Source organism: Triplophysa dalaica, chromosome 10 (assembly GCF_015846415.1).
Source record: "Triplophysa dalaica isolate WHDGS20190420 chromosome 10, ASM1584641v1, whole genome shotgun sequence".
Taxonomy (NCBI): Eukaryota; Metazoa; Chordata; class Actinopteri; order Cypriniformes; family Nemacheilidae; genus Triplophysa; species Triplophysa dalaica.
In genome coordinates, this window is record NC_079551.1 from 2,035,890 (window position 1) to 2,062,687 (window position 26,798).

The following is a 26,798-nucleotide window of genomic DNA, read 5'->3' on the forward strand; positions in this document are numbered from 1 at the left end:
AATTCAGTAGATGCTCCAACACAAAGTTTAGATTCAGTCCATAAGTTTGTGCACTAGATCTCTTACTAGATCTCTCTTTCAGGACAATGACTCAAGCAAACACTTAACACTCAAGCTCAATACAAGAATCAGAGAAAACAAGAATATGAAGTAATGATAGAGTTGTGTTTGAATGATCATTCATTGTGAAATCATCAGTGAAAAATGTTGTCTTATGAATAGGAGACATTTGCTTTCGTACTTGTTACTTGTGTCAATTATTCTTAAATCCTAAATTGACATTATCATCGTGTGATCTAGTGAAGGTGAAATAATCTCTTCCTCACGCTGTCATTTATTTATTTTGGTCTTTTCTTCTCTCTCACTTTGTCTCAATACAGGTTAAGAGCGTGTGGTTTGACAGATGAAGGTCTTGTTGCTCTGACTTCAGCTCTGAATTCAAACCCGTCACACTTGACAAAACTGGATCTGAGTGGAAATCGATTAAGAGACTCAGGAGTTGAACATCTCTGTGCTCTTCTGAGTAATTCACAATTCAGACTGAAAACACTCCAGTAAGTGACACACAATATATTCTCTACACTAGTGACAGTGAGCAGAGAGCTTTACTCTTTATTTATTTGTGACATGAACATCCTGCATTGTTTACAGAATTAATATAAAGAGTGACTAGTGGAGGTTCACAAGAATTATTAAGTATTCACCGCACATTTACATTCAATTTTAACCATTGATGTGTAATGTAGTAAATATGTGTTATTGTAAACCTTTCCATCTGTCAGTTAGATCAAAGATCATAAATAGACTTAGTCGGCATGGCTGGGAACGCCCACAAAAGCATCATATCCATTTGTGCCGTAGGGGAAAACAATGGTTAGGCTCTTGATCTGAGCTCTTTGTAATGAGTACAACTGATTTTTACCTGAGTAAGGGTCGAGTGCCATGTGGTGAATCTCTAATATGTTAAAAAACCTGATCTGAAGTTTTATACACAGAGGACAAACCAGACCAGCGTAGTCCCGTCCTAAAGCACCTCAACCCACAGACTTTTTAAAACGTTTAAAGTGAAAATCACAAATTCATTGAGTGTTTTCCTCTCTCTTACTCTGTCTCTCTTCAGTCTGTCTGAATGCAGTATTACAATGACACAGTTTGACAAGATGATTTCAGCTCTGTGTTCAAACCCGTCACATCTGAGAGAACTGAACCTCAGTGGAAATGAAATAAAGGACACCGGAGTGAAGCTCTTGTGTCGACTACTTGAACATTCACAATGTAAACTGGAGGAACTGAGGTGAGTCATTAAAATAAAAACACACTTTTCATTGAAGCTTTTTGTTATTTAAATGATCAACAGATGTACAAGAGAAGATTTGGTCTAGAAAAAGCAGAATTCACTTTAAATTTGTTGTATTTGTATTCATTTTGATTATTTGTGTATCGTGCTGTTCTTTTGTGATCTGGTAAAGAGATCAAATAATCTCTATTTCTCTGTTTGTTTGTCTCCTTTTAGCCTAAATAAGTGTATAATTACAGATGTCACTGCTTTAACTGATACTTTGGCTCAGACACGAGCATTAGAGTTCTTAAAGGAGCTTGATCTGAGTAACAATAAAATAAAGGATCTGAAGAAGCTTCATGAAGTGCTAAAGGGCTCAGGCTGTGAACTGAGGTGAGTAAAGATGGATTGTAGAATTTACCTCCAATTCTATTGACTAATACAGTAGATGTGATATCATTAAAACTTCAGGATTTATTGGCTTAAATTGAAAACAGGTCTTACGCAAAGCAAAGTTTTCTTCACGTTACTGCATTATTCAGTGTCATCTTATATTTCAGTTCACTGTACAGCACACCATCACTGTCTTCCTCATCATAACATCTGGACTTGACCACAAAACTATTTAAATGCAGAGTTAACTGTTACTGTTTAAATAGTTCACTTAACTATTCAACTGGTTAATGGTTTATTCCAATCTGGTCCATCTGTTGTAATAATATCTTTCATTCTGTTTCCTCTCACAGTCTAAAGAATCAAGGTTCTTTAGCAGCTTTGGTCTCTAAATGGAAAGGGGGTCACAAGTCATCAGATAAGGAAGATGTGGACACTCTACCTCAAAACGGTACTTTGCTTATTTTAGATGCAAACGCTCTCAACAACCAATCATCAGTCCCAGTTTTCGTTTGAGACTCGAAGCTCTTATTTTTTTCTGCACTTCAAAGTGAAACATTTAAAAACAGTTTTCAAGTTGTAGTGTGTTTGAGGAAAACCAATGTTTTAAAAACAGTGACGGGTTTTGGTCATGTGATTTGAAGCAAATGTTTTGTAGCTCTTCACTTCCACTGTGTAGAGTATAGTTTACTGGAGATTGCATATAAGAGATGGAGAGCCATGTGATTTCACCAGTGTTACCATGGGAACCGTTTTACAGTTTGTATCACTCCTCCACTAAGGCGTCCTTTGAAGTCGGCAGAAAGTAAATGAGTGCCTGACAGAAATGACCCATGCTGAAGCGTCATTCGTTTGACACATGCACAGTTCTCCACATGAATGTAAGAGTTTTCAGGACGTTTTAGTGTGGATAGGCAGCACTTGGAAAACAATTGAAAACGCTAGTACGGATAAAAAGCATTTTTACAAACAAAATTTGTTTTCCAAACTTAAACTTATTAATTTGGACAAGACACTAGTCTCTTATTTCCTTTTATTCTTTTTCTCTTTAAAGTCAGAGTCAACTCCAGAAAAAGAATCGACTCCTGTCCATTTTTTACCACAAACACAGAGTGGCCATAGGAAGAACAGGGAGAATTTTCGGTGGGCCGCTCATAAATTGGGACGGCAGTACCGCATTAACTCAATGCATTTTTTTTATTTAAGAAAATTTGGTAGTTAAGATGGCTTCTGGATTTGAACTTGATGAATGATACTAGCTTTTATTAGTATTGATTTTTTTCCTTTTAATGTTTTTTTATTTTGACATATTGATGCATACAGTATTGAAAGGGATCGGTCTATCAAATAAGAAGCATTGATAGGAACACACGTGTGCTCATGTATTTGAATATTATAATAAATGATAATTTTCTGTTTCTCTCTTGTACTTGCAGTTAACCCAAAGGATCAAACTGAAGCTGGTCGGAACACATGTGAAAGGACAGTTTAATTATTATACAGCGTCTTGACAAACTCAAAGAAAGTTCCTAAACCTGATCCAATGAAAATGTGAAGGATGTATTATGTAAGGGATAATGTACAGTGAGAAGGTTGTTATGGCAGAAATAAACCCCGACAGTGTGATCAGGACGTGAAGCAGAGGGTCTTGTATCACACTGAAGGGGATTATTTCACTATAACAGCTGGCTGCTTGTACATTACCCCGCTTATTACATGGCTACTTGGCACATAAGAGAAAACTGGTCATGAAACGTGAATTTTTTATGTTATCAGCAATTTTTTACCGAATGCTGACCTTTCGTGAGAAAAAGCTGCTTACATTCATTTCTAAGATGAGAAACGACGTTTTGTAATCGTTTACTGAGCCATTCATGAACATAATGAAAAATAATGACATTTTGAGGTTTTATTATAAATGTCCTAATATTTGCACACATACAACTACAATAAGAATAATCCAAAAATGTTTTTTTATCATTTTATACCATTTTCTTTGATTCAATGTGATTTTGGCATGTCCCACACACTGCTCAGCTAATTTCGCTGAGTGTTATAAACAAATAAAATGCATGAGATTTTTTTCATAATTTATATTTTATTTGTGTGGTAATATTATGCATTCTGCATGTGTCCCGGATACTGCTGTCCACCCTTTCATTATGAGATGACTGCCCCTTTAAGAAACCAACTGATGTACTTCCAACCAAATGATGACATCACTCCCCCCATTTTGCTTTTCCTCAGAGGAGGTTAAAACATCTGCTACACACACAATAAATATATACACTTATATTTCACAATGTTCATCATATTGTGTCTGTAGTTGGATAACATGTCCACCCTTTCATAGTGATATATTAATTCATATAAAAACTTTTCAGAAATCAAAATCTATATTTTAAACATGTGCACAGTCAGCTTCAACAATGAATCACTTTGTTAACTGCAATCCCCAATCCTGAAGTCCTACGAGGAGCTGTTAGCTGCCTTAATTGTGGTTTTCATTGTTGTTTATCCATGATTTTAAATAAGAATCCTCCAATGGCTTTTTAGTGCAAACCATTAGCCCAAATTAAACAAAATAACTGACTGAGTTGAAATCATTTGCTGAAATCTTGGTCCCCCCAAATTAAAAAAATCCCATCTGAGCCCGTGACCTGGACTGAACCATATTCATTGCCACGGTGTAGAGAAGGTTCTGGCTGCAGACAGAGCGCTCCAATTCTTAATGTTTGCAAGTAAAATGATATGTGGTGTTATAACTCAAATTACATTATTCTTCAAGGATAATGATTTTACAGTGAAATATTCCTTTTCAGTCATAGAACAGTTAAGAGGAGAAACAATGAACCACACATTTCAATAGAACTTTTATTCATTTATTGATAATGACATATATTCTGATCTCAGCTGAACATCAATATATTTTTGGTAATAGTTGTTCTATAAATGTGTGTAAAAGCAGATCGACGGGTTAGAGACAAACTGCAGATGTTCTTCATGTATATCTGGTATTTCATCATCCTCTGATATTAAATCAACACTGTCTACAATCACACAAATCACTGATAACATGCGAATAACAGATATATAAAATATAAAAAGATAAACAGATTCTGACCATTGATCTGTGTCGATGGCAAATGCATGACGTTTGTTTGGCTGTTTAATGATGTTAATGGATGATTATCGATTAACAAAGTTCAGGAGAAGAAAGAGCATATAACTAAAACCAGCACACATGGATTCTTATCTGAAGTCATCTCTAAAGGATTACACATCCTCCACGGCTCCTCTACTTGAGCTCTTGTTGATAGCAGAACCCCGGGGGGGTGAGTTCTGGGTTCGGCAGTTTCCGAGCTCGACGCACTCGCCCCTTTTGGGGTGCAGGAGTGTTCTGGGATCGGATGGAACCGGCGAGCTTGGAATCCGCTCCCCGGACAGCACGGCAAACACACATACTTTTACTACCCCTGCTATCTTCATCATCTGCTCAGGTGAACTCGTGAATTAAAAAGTTTTTTATCAATAAATGTATAACTCAAGATCAATAGTACACATGGAGATTATCTTTCAAAGAGTACAGATCATGACAGCAGTGAACTCTTTTTACTGTAGATGTTGATGATGTGATCCTGAACATCAGCTGATCGATCAACATCTTCTGCTTCATTCAACAGAGGCATCAGAACGGTCGTTGATTCAGTTTCTTTGTTTCCTGTCAGATAAGTCAGAAAAGAGATGAAATGTTAACAATTTGCCAAACAACATTTAGCGTTAGGGGACTTTTCTACACGAGTCTAAACTACATCTCTTCATACTGTTAATAATTGTCCTTTTACTCCACAAAAGAAAATTCATTCATGCGAAAGATGTGTGCACATTACACAGATTCAGACTGATACATATATTTCAAAGTATACTAAAATAAATATAGCATATGTTACAAATTAAATTACACATTATATTTTCAATACAAATAACCCTTTAAATAAGTAAATGATACATGAATCAAAAGCTCAGGATAGTTTTGAACACAAGCTCAAGTCTGATAAAATTATAGGACAGTTCCCTTTCTGTCGGTCTCTCGACGTTGTGTCGAGAACGACGGATGGGGTTCGCCCTTGAGAACCAATCAACTCTGACTACTATAGAAAAGGCCAATGAAATTTGGCGAATGCAATTTGCATGCCGGGCTCCGCCCCCGGAAATCCGGTATAAAATGAAGCCGGCGTGCAGCATTCACTTACCTTTTGTTCTGAAGAGCCTGAGACCTCTCAAACTGCAGCAGAATACGATACGTGTTCGTGGCATAAGGGACACAACGTCTCGTTCCCTCCATCAGGGAACTGAGGTTACAGACGTAACCAAGACGTTCCCTTTCTGTCGGTCTCTCGACGTTGTGTCGAGAACGACAGATGGGGTTGCCTATGGAAAACGCCACAACGCTGTATCGCGTCACAATGTCAGCGAAGCGACGGTAACAAGCCTGGGCGTGTCATCTCGAAGCTTTCGTGAGACTTTAACCTTCCAGTGTGGTGGTCGGGGGGTTCCAGAGCTTTCCTTGAGAAAGATGGGTACAGCCCTGACTGGTAACTTTCACGTACGGGGCCTTAGCTCTCTATAGGCGAGAGGCCATCCGGATCAGTTTACACCGGGTAAGCGCGACTCTTAATCAGAGAAGCGCTACAGAGGCCACCTCCTACCTGTGGGGAGGAATATGGTGGATATAGGTATGGTCTCGTCCTTGGAGGAGAACGCATGGAACGTGCGGACTGAGTAGTTAACCGCGAGGTGGAGGCCCACCTGGGGAAGCTCATGGGTTACCAGGAGTGGGAACCATTCTCATGAGGATACATCAGACGGAACAGCCCAAGGAGGGGGTGTTACAGACGTCCGGTAGCACTAGGTCCGGTTAGAGCTATCTGTGATAGCTCACATGGTATCCCGGCCTAAGGGGGAAGGCTGCTCTGCCCAGCCAGCCCCCAGGGGGTGCTTGTTTGGTGATGGATGGAATGCCTATTCTTAACCAGTGTCTGGGTAAGAAGGGAGGCTGGTGAGGTACCAGTTTCTTTGCGATGTGTTCGGGTAAGAAAAACACGGAGGATGCACGGTGGTCCCCTACCCTCTTGAAGGAAGTGAGCGCCGTCAGGAGGGCCGTCTTACTCTATGAGGAAGATTGGAACCTCCGAGGGGCTCTTTGGGGGGCCCTGAGGCTCCCCAGGACCACTTAGGGTCCCAAGAGGGTATGGAGCGGAGATGAGGCGGATTCCGCCCTCTCGCTGCTTAGGAACCTGGTGACCAGGTCGTGTTGCCCTAGAAACTTTCCACCGACTGAGTCGTGATGAGTGGCAATAGCGACTACATACACTTTCAGTGTGGAAGGGAGATGCTAGTCTCCAGTCTCGTGAGAAGGGGAACACAATCCTGATCAAGCACCTCAGTGGGTCTTTCTCGTTGAGAAAGACACCAGGACGAGAAGAGGCACCGTCTAGAGGCGTGTATCCGCCTAGTAGATGGGGCCCTAGCCTGGGTGATGGTCTCATCACTTCCTCACTTCCTTCAGCCGTATAGGGGGAGTAGCTATCTTAGGATCTTCTCGTCCCGTCTAGAGACCAGACATGGGTGTTCCAGAGGTCTGGTCTGGGATGCCAGAACGTGTCCTTCCCCTGAGAGAGCAGGTCCTCTGTCAGGGGAATGGTTCAGGGGGAGTCGCTGTCCAGAGCATCGGCTCTGAAGCCAAGTGCGGTTAGACCGGTGTGGTGTAACCAATAACACTTGGTGCTCCTGCTCCCTGACCTTGCACAGAGTCTGTACAAGAAGGCTCCTGGGGGGGGGGAAGGTGTGCTTCCGCCCATCCCGCGGCCAGCTGTGCGCAAGGATATCCGTGCCGAGGGCAGGGACTATCAAGCGGGCAAATGGTGGTGTTACGGGAGGTGAACAGGTTTTACCTGGGCCTACCCGAACAGCCTCCAAATGAGCTGGACTGCACGGGGGTGGAGTCGCCACTCTCCACGAGGCATAAACTGGCGAGAAAGCACGTCGGCTGTCTAGTTCAGTTTGCCCGGGGTGTGTGGCCTGCAGGGAACGAGTCACCTGTTGACTCCACCGGAGGAGGCGTCGAGCAAGTTGTGTTTAGCTGCTGTGAGCGAACGCCACCCTGACGATCTGTATTCGCTACAGCTATAGTGCTGTCCTCGGAACAGCACGTGCATGTCTCGCACGAGAGGCCGTAGCCTGCTCAGTGCAAGTAGCATAGCCCACAACTCTTGGCAATTGATATGCCAGCGCAGGCGGGGGTTCGTCCAACACCCCACCTGCGTGCCCGTTGCACACTACACCGCACCCCTGCAGGGAGACTTCAGTCGTCACCACGACCTGCCTCATAACCTGCTCAGAGGGACCTGAGTCCGTCGAAAAGTCATAAAGACTAGGGGTTATGGTGCGTCGGCAGCAGGGCGGCATCACCATGCGCCTGCTGCCGGTGTGCCACGCTCTCCTCGGAACTCTACTCTGGAACCAGTGTTGGAGCGGTCTCATGTGCATCAACTCGAGGGGTATTAACCCGCGAGGACGCCATGTGTCCCAGGAGCCTCTGAATTGTTTCAGGGGGACCGCTGTCTGCCTAAAATGTTCATTTCAGACAGTTCAACACTGGTTTGGCACAACTGCGGACAGGTGCGCCGACATGGTGACAGAGTTGAGTTCCATACCGAGAAAGAGGATGCTCTGCACTGGGGAGAGCTTGCCCCTCTCTTGGTTGACCTGGAGTCCCAATCGACCTAGGTGCCTGAGCACCAGGTCCCTTTGTGTACATAACAGATCTCGCGAGTGTGCCAAGATAGGCCAGTCGCTGAGATAGTTTAGTACCCGCTCGCCTTCCTCCCCTCAGGGAGAAAGGGTGGTCAGGGATAGACCGAAAGGGAGGACTCTGTACTGATATGCCCGCCTCTCGCACGCGAACCGCGGGAACGGCCGGTGTCGAGGAGGATCGAGACATGAAAGTAAGCGTCCTTCAGGTCGATTGCCACGAACCAATCCTGACACCTGATAGATGTCAGGACGCGCCTCTGTGTGAGCACCCTGAATGGCAGCTTGTGAAGGTGCTCTGTTCAGGGTACGCAGCCTTTGGGGGCAACCCGCCGTCTTTCTTGGGAACGATGAAGTGCGGGTCGTGACCCACTGAATATCTTGGTTTTGAGGGACGAACTCGATGCCTGTTTTGCCAGAAGGGTGGTGACCTCTACCCGAAGTACGGATGCGTCCCTGCCTCTGACAGAGGGAGAGATGATGCCCCGAAACTTGGGTGAGTCTCTGGCGAACTGGATCGAGTAACCAAGACGGACCGCCCTCATTAGCCAGCGAGACAGTGTGGGCAGCTCTCGAGCTCCCAGGGACTGTGACAGGGTGACCAAGGGGACGGTCTGCTTCATCATTCCCACGGGGGGTGGTTCGTCGGCTGGCGGAGCTAACCATGTCGTGGGGAGTCCCCGGAGGGAAGGTTTGCTCCGCCTACTTACCTGCCTGGCGGGACAACGGCACGCACTGTCGGTTTGAGAGTGGTGACGGCTGTCGTATGTGTACGACCTCACGCCTCGCCAGGGTGTGAGGTCGGTTCGCCGAGCACAGTCCAGTGGAGTGTGCAATCGGCTGCAAGTAAACCCGAGGAGAACAGAAAACTCAGTGAGTAAGTGGGCGCCAAGCCCTAACAAGGGCCCGGCTTTGGTGACGAGGCAGGAGTCGTCCCGTACCGACCGATCAGAGCCGTGGCTGTGAAGGTTCGGGCCCGATGTTGTTCTCCCTGGGGTCTTCCCGTCAGTGTCCCTTCTCGCGAGGAGGTTGCTGACGGGGTGGAGGTTTCCCCCTCGACCTCTGCTTCCGGGGTGCCGCCTGTGGGGGCACAGGAACCGGAGCCGATGTCGAAAGGGTCCTGGGTTGCAGGGAAGCAGACGTCACGTGAGATCTCGGAGGCCTGTAGGCGGCCGAGTCGCGGAGTGAAAAAAATGTGGTTAATTGCCACTGTCTGCTTCGCCGTCAAAAAACTGCTGAGCGCAGTCCTCGACGGTGTTACCAACAACCCACCCTGCGAGATGAGTGCATCAAGAAAGCGGACTTCCTTGCTGTCACTCTTCTGCACAAGGTATAGCCGGGGGTGTCTCTCCTGGACCACTACCGTGGACATCGTCCGACCCAGGGCCCGTGCCGCCGCCTTAGTCGCCCGTAGAGCGCTGTCAGCGGCGGCACGGAGATCCTGCATTATACCCAGATCGGCCTTACCCTCGTGGAGCACTCTCAACGCCCTGGCATGGCGGACCTGCAGGATGGCCATGGCGTAGAGAGGAGGCAGCCTGGCCCGCAGCATCGCAAGCTTTCGACATCAGTGATCCCTAAGTCTTACGTACTTTGGACCGTAGGGGTGGCCGATTCCCCCCAGGTAGTAGCCGTCCGCGGCACAGTTGCACCGCGGGCGGACGTTCCACCCGGGGGATCTCGACGCAATCCTTGGCTGCCCCACCAGCGAGGGAAGTAAGGGAGGCGGAGCTGGTTTTCACTGGAGCGATCCGTGAGTGGAGCGCTCCAAGTGTTACACAGCTCCTCATGCAGCTCCGGGGAAAAAATGGTACCCGGGGTGGGCGCGGTTTGCACCGCGCTCCGACCTCAGGAACCACATATCCCCGGGTTAGCATGAATGACATCACCTCTGCTTCCTCCTAACTCGACCGCTGGGGGTGGAGCTCGGATTCATCAGAGTCGGATGCTAGCCTCCCTCCGATGCTGCGCGCAACATCTCATCTGCGTCACACATCGTACCCGATGTGTGTGCGTGAGAATCCGGACGGTATGCCACCCCCGGTTGGGGAACGTTCAGAGGAGCGAATCGGGGTGCGATCGGCCCGTGAGCACTTAGCTGGCGGGTTTACGTTAGCAGAGTTCCCCATATCACTAACGCTGCTAATGTGGGTGGTCATCAGGGCCGTAGCCACAGATGTCACAGCCCGGGTAGCAGACGAAATGGTGGCTGGTTCCCGTAGGAAGACAGCCACCCGTGACCGCAACTTCTGAATCACAATCCGCCCGCAGTGCGGGCAGATGTGTCAACGAACGCTGCTTCAGCGTGCTGGATGCCCAGACGCCTAACGCAGCGATCGTGTCCATCCCCCTCCTCGATGAGAGTGCCGCACCCAAGAGAACAGCGGGACATGCCGCGCTGGAGAATGCTCAGTTAGTCCTGAAAAGGACTTTTTAGAAAAAATCTCTATCACCTCCGGAACCGCCGAGACACCCAGGGGAAGGTCGCTGCAGGTAGGGACGATCCGCTGGTAAACGTCGTAGATCTAGCGATGTAGAAGAAGAGGAATTCATAGAATTCGTTCTGTTCGTAGTCATGAGCGAAGGCTCTGAAGAACAAAAGGTAAGTGAATGCTGCACGCCGGCCTCCTTTTATACCGGATTTCCGGGGGCGGAGCCCGGCATGCAAATTGCATTCGCCAAATTTCATTGGCCTTTTCTATAGTAGTCAGAGTTGATTGGTTCTCAAGGGCGAACCCCATCTGTTGTTCTCGACACAACGTCGAGAGACCGACAGAAAGGGAACTGGTACCTCACCAGCCTCCCTTCTTACCCAGACACTGGTTAAGAATAGGCATTCCATCCATCACCAAACAAGCACCCCCTGGGGGCTGAATGGGCAGAGCAGCCTTCCCCCTTAGGCCGGGATACCATGTGAGCTATCACAGATAGCTCTAACCGGACCTAGTGCTACCGGACGTCTGTAACACCCCCTCCTTGGGCTGTTCCGTCTGATGTATCCTCATGAGAATGGTTCCCACTCCTGGTAACCCATGAGCTTCCCCAGGTGGGCCTCCACCTCGCGGTTAACTACTCAGTCCGCACGTTCCATGCGTTCTCCTCCAAGGACGAGACCATACCTATATCCACCATATTCCTCCCCACGGGTAGGAGGTGGCCTCTGTAGCGCTTCTCTGATTAAGAGTCGCGCTTACCCGGTGTAAACTGATCCGGATGGCCTCTCGCCTATAGAGAGCTAAGGCCCCGTACGTGAAAGTTACCGGTCAGGGCTGTACCCATCTTTCTCCAGGAAAGCTCTGGAACCCCCCGACCACCACACTGGAAGGTTAAAGTCTCACGAAAAATTCGAGATGACACGCCCAGGCTTGTTACCGTCGCTTCGCTGACATTGTGACGCGATACAGCGTTGTGGCGTTTTCCATAGGCAACCCCATCTGTCGTTCTCGACACAACGTCGAGAGACCGACAGAAAGGGAACGTCTTGGTTACGTATGTAACCTCAGTTCCCTGATGGAGGGAACGAGACGTTGTGTCCCTTATGCCACAAACACGTATCGTATTCTGCTGCAGTTTGAGAGGTCTCAGGCTCTTCAGAACAAAAGGTAAGTGAATGCTGCACGCCGGCTTCCTTTTATACCGGATTTCCAGGGGCGGAGCCCGGCATGCAAATTGCATTCGCCAAATTTCATTGGCCTTTTCTATAGTAGTCAGAGTTGATTGGTTCTCAAGGGCGAACCCCATCTGTCGTTCTCGACACAACGTCTCGTTCCCTCCATCAGGGAACTGAGGTTACATACGTAACCAAGACGTTTTCGTTATTCACAAATAACTTCTGGGTTGGAATCTCGCTATAAGAGCTTAAAGATTTATTTATTTACTTTTTTATATAAATTATGATTTGTTACTTGATCTCTGTTTGTTCAGTTCTTTTAAATCATCGGCATCTATTTCAACAAACATTTACTTCATTAGATATTTTGTTTCCACAAAAATGAAAGGAAACAGTTCTAATGTAGATCAGCTGTCAATGTCACTTTTAAGAGAAGCGTTGAAAAGCAAACAAACACCATTAAAGTGTTTTTAAAAGTCAGAAACACATTCACAGAGAATCTCATCTGAAATCTGCTTGATCTGATTTGGAGAACCAGCGTCTGTTAATAATCGCACACACGTATGAAACATGTGTAAGTGTTTACAGCACATGTCTGTGTTAACACAGTAAAATCGCCAGTGTTTAAAAAAGGTCAAATTAACTCTCACAGTTTATATATAATCCTCACTTTCGAGTGTGTATTATAAACACTGTGAGTGTTAATTTGACCTTTCTTAACACTGGCGATTTTGCCCCACAGAGTCATATCTTCAGTCAGCTGTAGATCGGTTTATAATATCAAACTATATGAGGGAACCTTTAATAATCAAAATAAACAAACACTGTGTTAAAATTATCTTATATTGAATTAAATATGTTGTGTTTGTGTTCACTGTAAGGATTGGGTTTCTATACGAAAATCAACACAAAATAAAGTGTAACATCTTTCACTAAAATCTAAGAGTCATTTAACAAGATCATTTTCTATAAACTATAAATGATCTGAAAATAAAACATGTTTTTATAAGATTAAGTGAATTATTATATCAGAAGTCTTGAGTTACTCACCCCTGAACAAAATCCTGAACGCCCTGCATGAGGTGTTTTCATAACTAATAAAGTGATGGAATTTATAAACTCCCGTGTCTGTTTGTCTGATGTGTGTGATGGTGAGATCTCCAGTCTCAGAGTTCATCTCCAGTCTTCCTCTGAATCTCTCATCATCTGAATATTTGATCTCAGAGTTCTCTTTATTCTTTACAGTTACCAGACGGAAAACATCATCTAACATCCACTTGATCTCACTGTCGCTCTGTATTTCACAGTCAGTGTGTAGAGTGACAGATTCTCCCTTGTCAGCGATCACTGAAACACACAGAAAACATGACACGAGGTCGTAATAAACTGTCAGTAATACATACAGCTGTGATCTATATCTAATGACTCTGATTGTGGACTGCACTTAACTTCAGGACACAAATAAAAGATGGTCTGTTACTTGGCTAAACCTGTCTCTCCAATATTTTTCCTTTAGACTGCGATACCAAGCTCAACCACTAGATGTCAATGTACCGTACGCCTTATTTAAATGTGTCAATGCGCATTCAACAAATTGTTTATTTAATAAAATGAATAAACAAAATAATTCACCAACTTGTTTATTTAATACAAGTATGTAGTTATTTTAGTAGATGATAGCCAGACCAATAAACAAACACAGACTGGAAGTTAACGGCAGTCCATGTCTGATGAAAGCGTCTATAGAATAACTAGGAAACATAAATGAATATATCTCTCATCATCATGTCAGATATAAATCACTGAAACAAACCCACTCACCCAAACTGGCAACAATGTAAATCCTGTATTCTGTCTCTCTTCTGGGACTGTGGATATTTACTGCATAATCTTCAGTGAGTTCAGCGGTGATGTTTGTGATGATGAGATCTCCAGTCTTTGGGTCCATCATCAGTCTGTCTCTGAATCTCTCATCATTTGAGTTGTATGAGGGTTCAGACCCTACAGTCATTTGAGCTATGGGAAGGATTTCTCTTGATAATGTCCACTCTATCTTAGTGTGTATTTCAGTAACATCAGTCTCTAGAGTAACAGAACCTCCCAACTCTACTGTTCTTATCCTCTCCCCTTTTATAACAGCAGCACATAGAAGAGAAAAATACAGAAGAACATCCATCAGATCAGATGTGCTGGAGAACATACAGCTTATGATTTCACTCTTCTATAAATCTACAATATATATAAACTTCTGACAAACATTAGAGAAACTTTCTATTATTGTTTCAGTTTACCGACCCATGAGAAAAGCAGAAAACATCATCAGGAACTCTAGGGGCTCTATCGTTCACCCATCGCAATGTGGCGCAGGGCAGTTTTTCAGCCTAACGCACTTCTCGTTTTTTATAGGGCTCTCTTAATTTATACAGTTTGTATATTAATAAGCTTATAAGCTTCAAATACGCACCCCCCCCCAAAATCCCACACATACCAAATCCCAATTTAACCCCATGATACACAAATATATAATTATTGTGTACAGTACACAGACATATATCATGTAAACACATACTTTTATTCTGGTTGCGATTAATGGAGATGAATCATTTGACAGCCCTATGATAAAGTGAATTATTATATCACAAGTCTTGAGTTACTCACCCCTGACAAACATCTGAATGATTCTGTATGAGATCTTTCCATCACTGTTGATCTGCTGAAATGTGTAAACTCCTTTGTCTGTTAATCTGGTGTTTGTGATGGTGAGATCTCCAGTGTGAGGATTCATCTTCAGTCTGTCTTTGAATCTCTCATCATCTGTATATTTGGGCTCATTCTTTCCAGTGACCAGACGGGTTTAATAATAGATCCACTGGATCTCACTGCATCTCTGTATTTGACTGTCAGTGTGTAGAGTGAGAGATTCTCCATTGAAACAGTACACTGAAACACACAGAAAACATCAATCAATGTTTAGGGATGTTACGATGACTGGTTTAATAGTTTACCATGATCATCTTTGGTTAGTATAATGGTCAAACTTTAATTCCTGTTAAACCGTAAACCGTGATACGGCTTGAAAAACCCTGTTCAGCATCAGTATGAAACGTGAGTTTTGGTCATTTATGTCATGAGAATAAATAACACGCCTATTTATTCATTTATTGCTCCTGTGAGTTTGTGATAATATACTGACAGATGTCAACTTCATATTTCTATACACAGACTCATAATTTCAATTCATTTTTCATTAAATGATGTGATATGATGAGTTTGAAATAGCTCAGCTTGTTTATGTTATGAGTGCAAATGTCGTGCCGCTGTTTCCTGGGTCCTAAAGTACCCCGATTCTCAAAACACAGCAGACGGGTGATAGCTGAATTGTGTTTTATTTATATGAAAATCTGAATTACTCACTTAAGAGAACTAGGAAACTTTAGGGTTAATATTAATAATGCAATATCGCTGGAGTAGTTGTGGTTATAATGCTCTTATGTTAGGCCAGAGGCAATCACAGCCGTTGATATAAGAGCTCTATATACACAACTACCAGAGAGATTTTGCCTCAAGTACACACATCTGCTTGACGTCTATATGACATCTGACAGCAGACGTCTCGGGGATTTAGGGCAGATGAGCAAACAGGATTTTGCGGCTTTATTCCAGTTTTGCGATACAAATTGTGGGGTTTTCTTCACAAAAAAGTTTAAAAGTACAACTGGAATTGGCAAATAGGGTTCTTCTTTAAAACGGCCAGCTGTGAAAACACTTTTTATGCATTCCTATCATTGAAAGGCACACAGCAGATTCATCATCAAGCTCTTGAAACTTTGGCCACTTTATGTTTAAGGCCCATCCAAGCAGCCATTTTGACTGACAGGTCAAGTAACCAATCACCTTTCTTTTCATGCCGCTTCATGTTTATAGTTGTGGAAATGTCACTGCGATAACGTTTATGAGTTTAAACCATTAACCTAGCACACTTTTAAGAAATTAGCATTTAGCCGATTGTGATGAATGTTCATTGACACTGAAATAAACATGACAGCTTTCTTCATAGATCAAATGGCTTTATGTTGTTTCCAGGTGTTGTTTAAGAACATGACACACAAATCGGTGAAGCTGACTTGATTCAAAGCCACTTACATTAGCCTGCAACCATTAGCCAAAAAAACGTAACGGCCAATGCTAAAGTCTTGAGCGGAATGAAGATAGGAGACCAGATGCTTGTTTTTTTAAATAGATGCCAACGGATGTGTTAAAGACCTTTCTATCTCCCTTCTATAGAATCCGCTTGACTTTAAGAGCAGCTTTTGACTGAATTTGCGGTGTCAGGTCTTCGGCCAAATTACGTGGAAAGTCTGCGACAATCTCTAAATTTGCAAGTTGCCGCACATTTTGCGGTTTGTTTGATCAAGCGTCAAATTCTGCGATCGCAAAACCCAGTAAGAACTGATTAGAATATATATTTTTGGAAATTTGCAGTACTATAGCCTTCAGTATTGTGCCAATGGGCTTGCGGTGACCTCTAGTTCAATTCCTGATCCCGCTCCCTCATATCCACCCAAAGCTGTAAATATCCCTCAAATACAGTGAATAATGTTAAACTATCTCTCATCATCACAGCAGATATAAATCACTTAAACAAATCCACTCACCAAAGACTGCAACCTTATATCCAATGTATTCTATGTCTCTTCCGCGGCTGTGGATCTGTACTTGATAAAGTCCAGAGCATCCAACTGTAGCGTTTGTGATGGTGAGATCTCCAGTCTGAGGGTCCAGCTTCAGTCTGTCTCTGAATCTCTCATCTATAAAGTCACATAATGAGGGTTCGTTCCATCCAATCATTTGCGCTATGAGAGTTTCTTCGTCTCCAAATGTCCACTTTATCTTATCATTACCCTGTAATTCAGTAACACCAGTCTTAAGAGTAACACGACCTTCTAACTCCACAGTTGTTATTTTATCTTTATTTATAACAGCAGAAGATAGAAGAGAAAAACACAGAAGAACATCCATCAGAACAGATTTGCTGGAGAACATACAGCTTATATAAATATACAATATATATAAACTACTGACTAACACACGAGAGGAAATCTCTGTTACTGTCTCATAGTTTAATAGCTCACGAGAGAATCAGGAAACATCTTCAGAAAATCTAACAAATATTAAATATAAGCAGAATACGGGTAATGTCTATTCAGCACTGGATACAAAACCCCGGCAATTTTTCATCACATACATTTGAGCTACTTACCTTCAACAATGACATAAATCTGAGTGTATGATGTTCCTCTGCTGCGGCTGATGATCTTCTGTATATAGTGTCCAGTGTGTTCAGTTCTGACATCTGTGATGGTGAGAGATCCAAACAAACACCACCTCAGTCGGTCTCTGAATCTCTCATCATCTGTAGTGATCTTGTTCTTTTTATTGATTTGGCTATAAGAGTTTCTTCATCTCCAAACATCCACTGGAGCACATCATCAGTCTGTAGTTCAGTAACACCAGTGTCTAAAGTGACAGAAGTGTTTTCCACTTTACTCACTGTGTCAGTCACAGCAGCACACACAAGAGACAAACACACACATCACAACACATTCATCATTTTGTGATCAACATGAATCGTTATTAAACAGAAAACAGATGCATTTGTTAGTTAATTCAGGGTTTTTCCTACTTTGAAAAATATATTTGGCTGCGGCCACATTGATTATTTGATCATTATATCCCTGATAACACACTCCATCTGGCAGACGTCTGCATTTACATCGGCAAGATGTCAAATAGAGGTCTAGAAGATGTGTGTAAGGTGTTGATGATTCAGAATGGTTGTGAAACTGCTCTAAGGCTGTGTTCAGACTTGACTTCTTATTTTGAAGCTGTTAGCGTCTGTTATACATTATAATCCTAAGGCGTAAACCATGTTTTCAAAAATGTCCCGAGCGCATTTTTTAAACGGCAGCGTCTTTTTCTGCAGCTCAGAGCGTCTTTTGAGGTTGAAAAAAGTTCAATTTTTCTGAAACCCCGCAGGTCAACCTCCTTTTCACATTGAAACTATGAAAGAGACTTATTGTTTCCATAACAACATGTGAGGAACGTGAATAATTGCGCCCAACTATATAGTTATATCAAGTAAATGATTATGATGTAACATAATTTTAGATTTTAATAAGAAGGGAAATATAGCAAAAATAAGCACATTAATAACTGTTTGAAGTGTTCTTTCAGTTGTGATAAAATCCAATCATCGGATGCTATCAAATGCCGATCGGTCTGTGCAGAGACGAATGAAGCCGAACATGCGCATCTCTCTCGCACAGTTAAATCAAAACCCAGCTACCACACTTACGTCTTTATTTTAATTATATATAATACAAACCCACTCCATCCAGGGTGTATCCTGCCTTGATGCCCGATGACTCCTGAGATAGGCGCAGGCTCCCCGTGACCCGAGGTAGTTCGGATAAAGCGGTAGAAAATGGATGGATGGATAATACAAACCCTTTTGTCTTGATTCCTTTCAAGTCGTCTTCTGACTTGAAGTGTGAAAGTTTATCTATATCTCTGATGTAAATTAGGTTTCATGAGCTGAATAAAAGGAGTTTGTGTCGACAGATACATATTATTTATAGACTTGAGCTTCTTACCTGTGACAATAACACTGAACTGATAGTATGATGGTCCTCCACCGGTGATGAGCTGATAAAATGATTTCTTTCTACTGCTGCTGCTGATCTTTACTTTATACATTCCAGCGTCTTCTGTTCTGATGTTTGTGATGATGAGAGATCCAGTCTGATCATTCATCTTCAGTCTGTCTCTGAATCTCTCATCACCAATAGAGATCATGTTGTCCTTATTGTATGTGGTTATCACTTCATCTCTAAAGCTCAACTCGATGACATCATCAGACTTGAGTTTAGTGACATCAGTCTCTAGAGTGACAGGATCTCTCTCAGGCACCATCTTCTCTTTAACTGTCTCACAAACACAAGACAGAGAAATATAAACATCATAACTCATCAGTGTTCAGTGTTCAGGTGGAGATGATCAACAATCTCAGATGTTAAGAAGGAAACAACCAAACTGATGAAATGTTCACCACAGATGGACTGTAAGAGGCTTAAGAGTGTCTGTTGTCAGGTGAATGTTTTTAAGCATAATTATAAAATAAAATCTAATCTAAAAAAACATTTTCAGAGAAACAAGAGGCTACAAAAATATCTGACACTTAAATTTTTCTAGAAACACACCTGTGATCACATTACATCGTAAAATAGTTTAATCAATATAATTATTTTAATCATGCCGTGTTTTTTTTGTATATCAGTTTTATAAAAGCTTTATCTCTGTGAAGCTGTGGGTTACAGTGAATGTAGAACTACAGGTTTTCCTCAGTTTCCTGTCATGACAAATAAAGCTTCCTGTGGATCTGAATTCACTGTAATTTGTGAACAAGCAAACATAAACATTGCAGATCTGATGTGATAATTTCGCCAAGCCTTTACAAATAGCCTTTTGTTTTTAGCAAAGCATGCTATGAGATCGACCGTTTTAATTGGTTACGGCCTTTTTTTGTAAACCCTTTTTATTTAATTGTGATAAACTGACTGTAAAAGTTTATAATCATTTTGATTCATGCGTTTATGTTTTATGTTTGACATCTTGAAACCAAGATTTTGTTAGAATCACCCGATATATTACAGTGTATATATCTAACTTTCTTATTGTTGTAAAAAAATAGATAGAATGAATGAATGAATGGTTCTGTACACTGTGTTAGGTTATATGAGACCAGCCTTCTTATTTTGATTGCACTTATGATTTTGTTGTACTTATGTTGTCCCAATTGCTTTCTTGCATAGCCCACCTGTAAGTCGCTTTGGATAAAAGCGTCTGCTAAATGACTAAATGTAAATGTAAATCAGCTGAAGATTAAGCTCACCCTTTTGTTTCTGTAGTTCATAATTAATGCGGCGATATGAAAACACAACAACAACAATAGCCAACAGGACAACAAAGATTATTCCTGCTACCAGCCCTGGAGATATACCTCGTTCTGTAATAAAGAGACTTCAAATATTATTACATGAATATTCCTGCTATAACAACTAAAGACAGTACAGCAGAGGTCGCGTTATCCGTAAATTACTGGTAAAGTATTTCTGGTAAATTACTGGTAAAGTATTTCTGGTAAATTACTGATAACGTATTTCTGGTAAATTACTGATAACGTATTTCTGGTAAATTACTGATAACGTATTTCTGGTAAATTACTGATAACGTATTTCTGGTAAATTACTGATAAAGTCTTTCTGGTAAATTACTAGTAAAGTATTTCTGGTAAATTACTGGTAAAGTATTTCTGGTAAATTACTGATAACGTATTTCTGGTAAATTACTGATAAAGTCTTTCTGGTAAATTACTAGTAAAGTATTTGTGGTAAATTACCGGTAAAGTCTTTCTGGTAAATTACTGGTAAAGTATTTCTGGTAAATTACCGGTAAATTATTTCTGGTAAATTACTGATAAAGTCTTTCTGGTAAATTACTAGTAAAGTATTTCTGGTAAATTACCGGTAAAGTTTTTCTGGTAAATTACTGGTAAAGTATTTCTGGTAAATTACCGGTAAAGTTTTTCTGGTAAATTACTGGTAAAGTATTTCTGGTAAATTACTGGTAAATACACAAATGTGCTGTTCACACATCGCCACTTACTGGAATTTGCAGTTAACGTTACTACTTCTATTACTGGAAAATTGAAGTACCGACTTACTGTAAATGTCCTGTTCACACATGATCTGTTAACAGCTATTTTATTGCAATTTACCAGTAAAGACTGAATGTGTGAAAGGAACTATTTTTAGTGACTGAACATCCTTTATGAATGAACACAAACATTTGTCTGTAATCACTATTTTATGCCTGACCACAGAAACATGAATTATGTAAACGACGGCTTTATTGGGCATTCAGTATATTAACTTATTATCTAATGTAGCATGTCATTTTTGAATAAATATGACAGATTTTTGACGAGCCTGCCCATCAAATGAAAGACAATGAAAAAGTCTAACGCAACCTCTGCAGTACAGTTTTTATCTTTATTTTATCTTTTATCTCTTTTATTTGTAGTGTATGTTACATTACATCTGATTCCCTCATAAGCTGGCACATTACAGAGAAAATATAATGTGTCTCCTGTTAAAATGTATGTGAATCTATATCTTAAAGTTCGTGTCAGCTACAGTATGTTATGAAGGGAGATGTTTATGATATGATGTGATTTACTTACACACAGCTGATTTTAGTAATCATCACTGAGAGAGAACTGAGATACTCACCCATGACACTGACAGAAACAATAAATGTCTTGAGTTTTGAGTCAGTGTTCCTGCTGATCTTTAGTTTATAAAGTCCAGTGTCTGTGGTTTTGATGTTTGTGATGATGAGAGATCCGGTCTGATCGTCCATCTTCAGTCTGTCTCTGAACATCTGAGCATCATTATATATTACGCTCTTATTGTCTTCTTTATCATGTTTAGCTATGAGAACACCATCATCTCCAAACCTCCAGAGTATCAGATCATCTCTCTGTGTTTGGACATCAGTGTGTAGAGTCACAGAATCTCCCTCAGTCACTGACACTGACTTCACTTCAACTGTAGCAGCACCAATAACACTTGGAGCATCTGCAAAAAACAGATTCGCAAACAAATTACATTATATAACAATGTCAGCTGATATTTTACAGAGCTTTGGTACCATATTAATAATATATTAAGACCAAACAGAAGCTGCACAGCTGAAAAAAGCCACTTCCCACCACAACCAGTTCAAGTAAACTACTGCAGAAATCAATTTGAACATGTCATGCTGTTTATTACTTGTGTACAAGAATATGGAAACAACTTGCATGCTAATTTATCTAGAGGCTACAGTTTTATGGTAAATAAATCACAGCTGGACGGGTCACATGCTCTGTGCTCTGAACAATGATTCTGTGTCAATAAAAGTCCAAGTTAACTGTTCATCATATAATTAACATTAAGGAACGGTGAGAAAAATGTGTTAATGTGTTTATTAACATTCTTAAAAACACAGCTATTTGTGTTTGCTCTCGTCCAATACTAAACGTATGTGTATGTACCATAGACTGAAAAAAAAACATGGACGTAGTGTCCGTGACGTCACTCGTAGGAGCGTTTTTAAGCCTAAAGCCGTGGACATCTAATATCGGGTTCACCCCGAACTCAATCGCGCCCCATGCTTTTTATCCAGGGGTGTCCAAAGTCAGTCCTGGAGGGCCTGTGTCCTGCAAAGTTTAGCTTCAACCCCAATCAAACACACCTGAACAGCTAATCAAGGTCTCACAAAGCAGACTAGAATCTTCCAAACAGGTGTGTTGAGCCAAGTTGGAGCTAAACTCTGCAGGACTGTGGCCCTCAAGGACCGACATTGGACACCCCTGTTTTATCACTGGCGGAAAAAAGTTAATTATTTCACGTGAGTGATCTGACAAGTATTTTCAACCTTTGCGGAAGTTGAGATTTACGTGCGATCGGTGTAAACCCAGCATTAGCGGTGCCAACTCCTGGATAGGCAAAGTGGCGGGACGTGGATGGAACTGAGGTGCCGTTTTGCTGAAACCACTTGTCACTCACATGGCCACGCCATTAATTATGCAGAAGACAATGTAAAGACAAGTTTATGTAAAAATTGATGTAAAGACAAGTTAAATGTATGAGTCATAAAAACAATTCACTCGTCTAAAAAAATCTTTGAGGGACCAGGCTGTAAACATGTATTTTTCTGCTGTAAAGGTGGTTATTTTAACTTTAGCTCAATGAGATTCTGCTCTGTTATGGTGCCAGTCCTCTAGCGGCCAGTTCATGAATTGCAGTTAAATTAACTGTGTTGTTTCAAGAGAGATTGATAGGGTGCCACTTGGTACAATACAGAAATTAATATCAAATTAACAATTAATAAAAATAGTTTACCATGTTCTAGTCTTGTTTTATGTAATTATTTATAAACATTTAAATGTTAGGGGCGGACCTCGATGTTGTTGTTTCCCCATTGTATTGAAAATGGTACTAAATATCATTATTTTTCAAGGTATTGTAACACATTCACCAACTTGAAAAGTAGTTGCAAATAACAGGAAGACTCATAAACGTGTCCCTCAAAATGGATATATTCTGCGTTCACTTGAAGAACCTCATTGTGAAATGTGTTAAAACTTATATTTGAATAAGAAAAACGTAAAATAAAGGGATGTAGCATCAGAGTCGTACCTGTATACATGCGGTGTATATATTCTAGCGCATATCCAGACAAATGAAAACAAAGCATAGGCACATTGCTCTTAAAGGTGCCACACCTCACACAACTCATTTCAGCATTGCCTTGAAAACCTTAAAAACTTTAAAAACTGATGTTTATTAACTATTAACAGCTTTCACTTTCAATCTTTAGTTTAATGTTTAATTAGTTTAAACTCCAAGAATATTTCTGCTTACCATTTACAGTAACTCTGAATCTCTTGTATGTTGTTCCAGTATTGCTTTCATGATCTACTTTATATCGTCCAGAGTGTTTGTGTTTAATGTTTTTGATGATGAGATCTCCAGTCTGACGGTCAAATATCAGCAGTCTGTCTCTGAATCTCCCATCAGCCAAATCTTTATATGTGATCCTGCCTCCACCAGTCATTTCAGCTATAAGTGAGGCAGAACCTTCTTCTCCAAACATCCACAGTAACTTGTCGTTGTTGTGTAGTTTAATGACATCAGTGTGTAAAGTGACTAACTCTCCCTCAGTTACTGACACTGACTTCTCATCTGTCACAGCACCAAACACACCTGAACAACACAAACATTCATTTAGAGATGAAATCTGTCAGACTGCTGACAAATAGAAAAGGCTCAATTACAGCCCCCAAATCCACTGTTATTCCTGAAAGTTAAGCACATTGTTTAGGTAACGTTATTTTAATACATCGTTTATGTTGCCTGCGTGCTATCTGATATTCTATAAATCTCACTCCATCGCAGAAGTGACGTCGGGATTAAATAACATTAACAGCATAGACTAGCGTTATAACATAACAAGTATCTGCTAGCATTTAAAGAGCACCTTTATATCAATTATTTCCAGGTTGAAGTGGGAATTATCACATTTCCAGGAGCAGCATAAGAATACCGTTATGTGAAAGTGAAAGTAAATAAGAAAACACTTACCGCACAAGAGCAACACAACGATGCTCTTCCAAAAGATGCTCATCCTGCTTTTCATTCCAGTAACAAATAATTGAATGAAGATATTCAGTGTAATTAATACATATAAATCTCCTCGCTGTTGTCTAAGCAGCACCCGCACTTGTGACAGATGTTCCAATCACAAAAACAGTCACACGACTCACACCCCTACCCCCATCTTTCACTTTCGCTTTCGTGTCCGTCGTGTGCACTGTGCACCTTACTGCTGATTGGCTAAAAGGTTGTTTTGGTACTCGGCCAGACTCAGTTGCCTAAAGCGTAATTCGGAAACCGGTCACTCTGCCTTTAAGCAGTGCATTTATGGGTTTATTGCATTTATGGGTTTATTGCATTCATGGGTGTATTGCATTTATGGGTTTATTGCATTCATGGGTTTATTGCATTTATGGGTTTATTGCATTTATGGGTTTATTGCCAGTGCACTTGATTTTGATATTTTGAGCATTGATTGTTGAATAGCTGAATACTTTTGGGGATACTTACCTGTTGTGTTTGATTGTACCTGTTGAGGAGAAAAAGGTGAGAACTGATGTCATTGTTTGCATACATGTTGAACAACTATGAAAGAAAAGTTTATATTGTTTTAATGTTTACAAACAGTAAATTGTTACATTATTTATACCACCAGGGCGTTATTTTGTGTTTTGTTTATATCTATAGCAGAGTCAGAAAGAAGTTTCCGCAGCCTCCAGAGGCTGAAAACATGGATACTCAGCACCAAGACCCAAACCTGCCTCAACAGTGTCGCTGTGTGCCGTGTACATAAAGACAAGCTGGACATGGTAAACAGAAAAACATTCTCAACAGTTTGTCTCCTGTAAGGAGGGCAGAAAGAGCACTTTTGGTACTTTTAAATGAGAGGTAGTTGGTCATATGTTCATTGATCAGCTGCTTGTTGTTGTTGGTTGCATTTATATATGTATATAGTTATGGTGGAAGTTCTTTATGGTGGAAATAATCAAGTACCTGTCAGAGCTGAACGTTAAGCTCCAAATCAGCTTATAAGCTCTCTGCTTTCAAACGTGAAATCATTTGAAGTTAAATTAAAGCTGTGGCACCCCTGCTTTATAATAATGATGGACACTTGTCTTTTTCAGGAGACAGACTGTAGATTGTAGATTGAGAGATGTCACCAGCATCAGTTTTCATGTGTCTCTGACGTTGATGTATGTATGATTTCGACAAGCCAATATTTATATATGTGCATAGTATGTCATGATTCCACTATCATGTCATGTTTATTCTTGTCTTGCAGTGGAGTCATGGCATAGCCTTTGGGTTTTGTGTGAGAAAGATATGTCTTTGCTTATATATTGGCTGACATGCGCGTTCTCATGTCTCGTCAATGTTTCCTGCCATCTCGTTACCTTGTTAACCTTTCCTAAGTGCTCAATCCCCAGCACCTGTTCCTTGTTAATTATCCTGTGTTTGTTCCCCTTGAAATACCCTCGTGTTCATTTATCCAGTGCTCGTTCATTGTATGAGATGCTGTCTTATAGCTGTTCGTTGTGCCTTGTATCTTGTTGCTCTGTGCTCATGACCTTGTCTTGACTTGTTCCCGTACCCCGTGTCTAGTAAGTGTTAGTTTAGTGTTTGTATCAAGTGTTTGTTTTTTTAGTCTAGTCAGTCAGTGTCCTTGTGAACATTATTATTTATCCTGTCTCATTTTCCCCTTCGTGGGAATTGTTTTACTTTTTGTATAGTCTTGTCTGTATAATAAATACCCCTGTTTAGCCCTACGTCTGTCTTGTGCCTGCAATTGGGTTCTCCTGCCATGTCTTACCAGACATATCCCTGACATATTATGTTTTTACTTAGACCAATGATCAATAATAAACTGCACATCTTTGTATCAGCTGCAATCTCTGATTGTACTTTAACAGCTGTATGTTCGGACAGGGGTGTAAAAATAAATTCCTGGAGGGCCGCAGCTCTTCCGGTGTGGGCATTTTCAAAACATAAGTAAGCATCCTTATGCCCTACTCATTTCAAGTGCCGAGTGCTTGAAGTGAACTCTTTGAAGTGTGCAGGGCATTACTGTCTCTCGTGCGTTTGGAGCTCCAATCACAAAGAGAATGAATGGTCAAATGTTACCTTTGTATACAAATGTATACTCTCTAAATCCAGCGCTTTGTTTGTTGAAAATAAACAACAGCCGTATTTTTTATATCTATGGTTGCATATTACTGTATGTAATAACGTCTTATTTCACCTTGTTTTTTCACTTGGTATATGAATATGGAAATATTGAATTAAAGAAATCTATAGACCAAGAAGCTAGTATTAAACACATTAAACATACTTTCCTATAAACTAAATTAGCTTATACTATATTTTAACCATCTTAAGTCATAGACTATATTTCACTTACAAAAAATATGTAAAACAAGAACAAACTAAACAATTGTATTTACAA

The 26,798-nt window shown here is 41.3% G+C and overlaps 3 protein-coding genes across 6 annotated transcripts in view; 1 reads left to right on the top strand and 2 right to left on the bottom strand.

Moving 5' to 3' along the window:
• The window catches only part of LOC130429649 (NACHT, LRR and PYD domains-containing protein 12-like), a 35,453-nt gene extending 33,777 nt beyond the window's left edge, over positions 1-1,676 (top strand). Inside the window, exons 17-19 of the mRNA XM_056758325.1 lie at positions 381-554; positions 1,121-1,294; positions 1,514-1,676. Coding sequence (XP_056614303.1) covers positions 381-554; positions 1,121-1,294; positions 1,514-1,676 — 511 coding nt within the window. The remainder of the gene's footprint in view (positions 1-380; positions 555-1,120; positions 1,295-1,513) is intronic.
• A 2,945-nt stretch (positions 1,677-4,621) lies between these two features.
• Positions 4,622-17,653, bottom strand: LOC130429648 (uncharacterized). 4 transcript variants are annotated; one of them, XM_056758322.1, is made up of 6 exons: positions 17,356-17,653; positions 16,751-16,997; positions 14,754-15,017; positions 13,917-14,222; positions 13,146-13,442; positions 4,622-5,393 (listed from the first exon to the last, which is right to left on the bottom strand). In XM_056758322.1, the coding sequence occupies exons 3-6, from the start codon at positions 14,878-14,880 to the stop codon at positions 5,263-5,265; spliced, it is 861 nt and encodes a 286-aa protein (XP_056614300.1). In that variant the 5' UTR covers positions 14,881-15,017; positions 16,751-16,997; positions 17,356-17,653; the 3' UTR covers positions 4,622-5,262. The 4 variants fall into 4 exon arrangements, with proteins under 4 accessions (XP_056614300.1, XP_056614302.1, XP_056614298.1 ...); XM_056758324.1 differs by having other exon boundaries at positions 14,754-14,992; positions 16,751-17,062; XM_056758320.1 differs by having other exon boundaries at positions 16,751-17,062.
• Positions 17,654-18,437: 784 nt separating this feature from the next.
• On the bottom strand, positions 18,438-24,416 carry LOC130429647 (uncharacterized). Its single transcript, XM_056758319.1, has 6 exons — positions 24,344-24,416; positions 23,624-23,965; positions 21,446-21,793; positions 20,047-20,160; positions 18,749-19,078; positions 18,438-18,665 (listed from the first exon to the last, which is right to left on the bottom strand). Exons 1-6 carry the CDS (start codon positions 24,396-24,398, stop codon positions 18,658-18,660), a joined length of 1,197 nt encoding a protein of 398 aa, XP_056614297.1. The 5' UTR covers positions 24,399-24,416; the 3' UTR covers positions 18,438-18,657.
• Between the last annotated feature and the right edge of the window lie 2,382 nt (positions 24,417-26,798).

Bases quoted from the DNA above. Each gene is read 5' to 3' on its own strand.
- LOC130429648 (XM_056758322.1), bottom strand. From the start codon at position 14,880: ATGAATCCTCACACTGGAGATCTCACCATCACAAACACCAGATTAACA. The intron at 14,223-14,753 runs GTGAGTAACTCA...CTGTTATAAAAG, and splicing joins CATTCAGATGTTTGTCAGGG to GGGAGAGGATAAGAACAGTA. The intron at 13,443-13,916 runs GTGAGTGGGTTT...TGTGTGTTTCAG, and splicing joins TTACATTGTTGCCAGTTTGG to TGATCGCTGACAAGGGAGAA.
- LOC130429647 (XM_056758319.1), bottom strand. From the start codon at position 24,398: ATGAAAAGCAGGATGAGCATCTTTTGGAAGAGCATCGTTGTGTTGCTC. The intron at 20,161-21,445 runs GTGAGTATCTCA...TCTTTATTACAG, and splicing joins TGTTTCTGTCAGTGTCATGG to AACGAGGTATATCTCCAGGG. The intron at 19,079-20,046 runs GTGAGCTTAATC...TTTGTGAGACAG, and splicing joins TGAACTACAGAAACAAAAGG to TTAAAGAGAAGATGGTGCCT.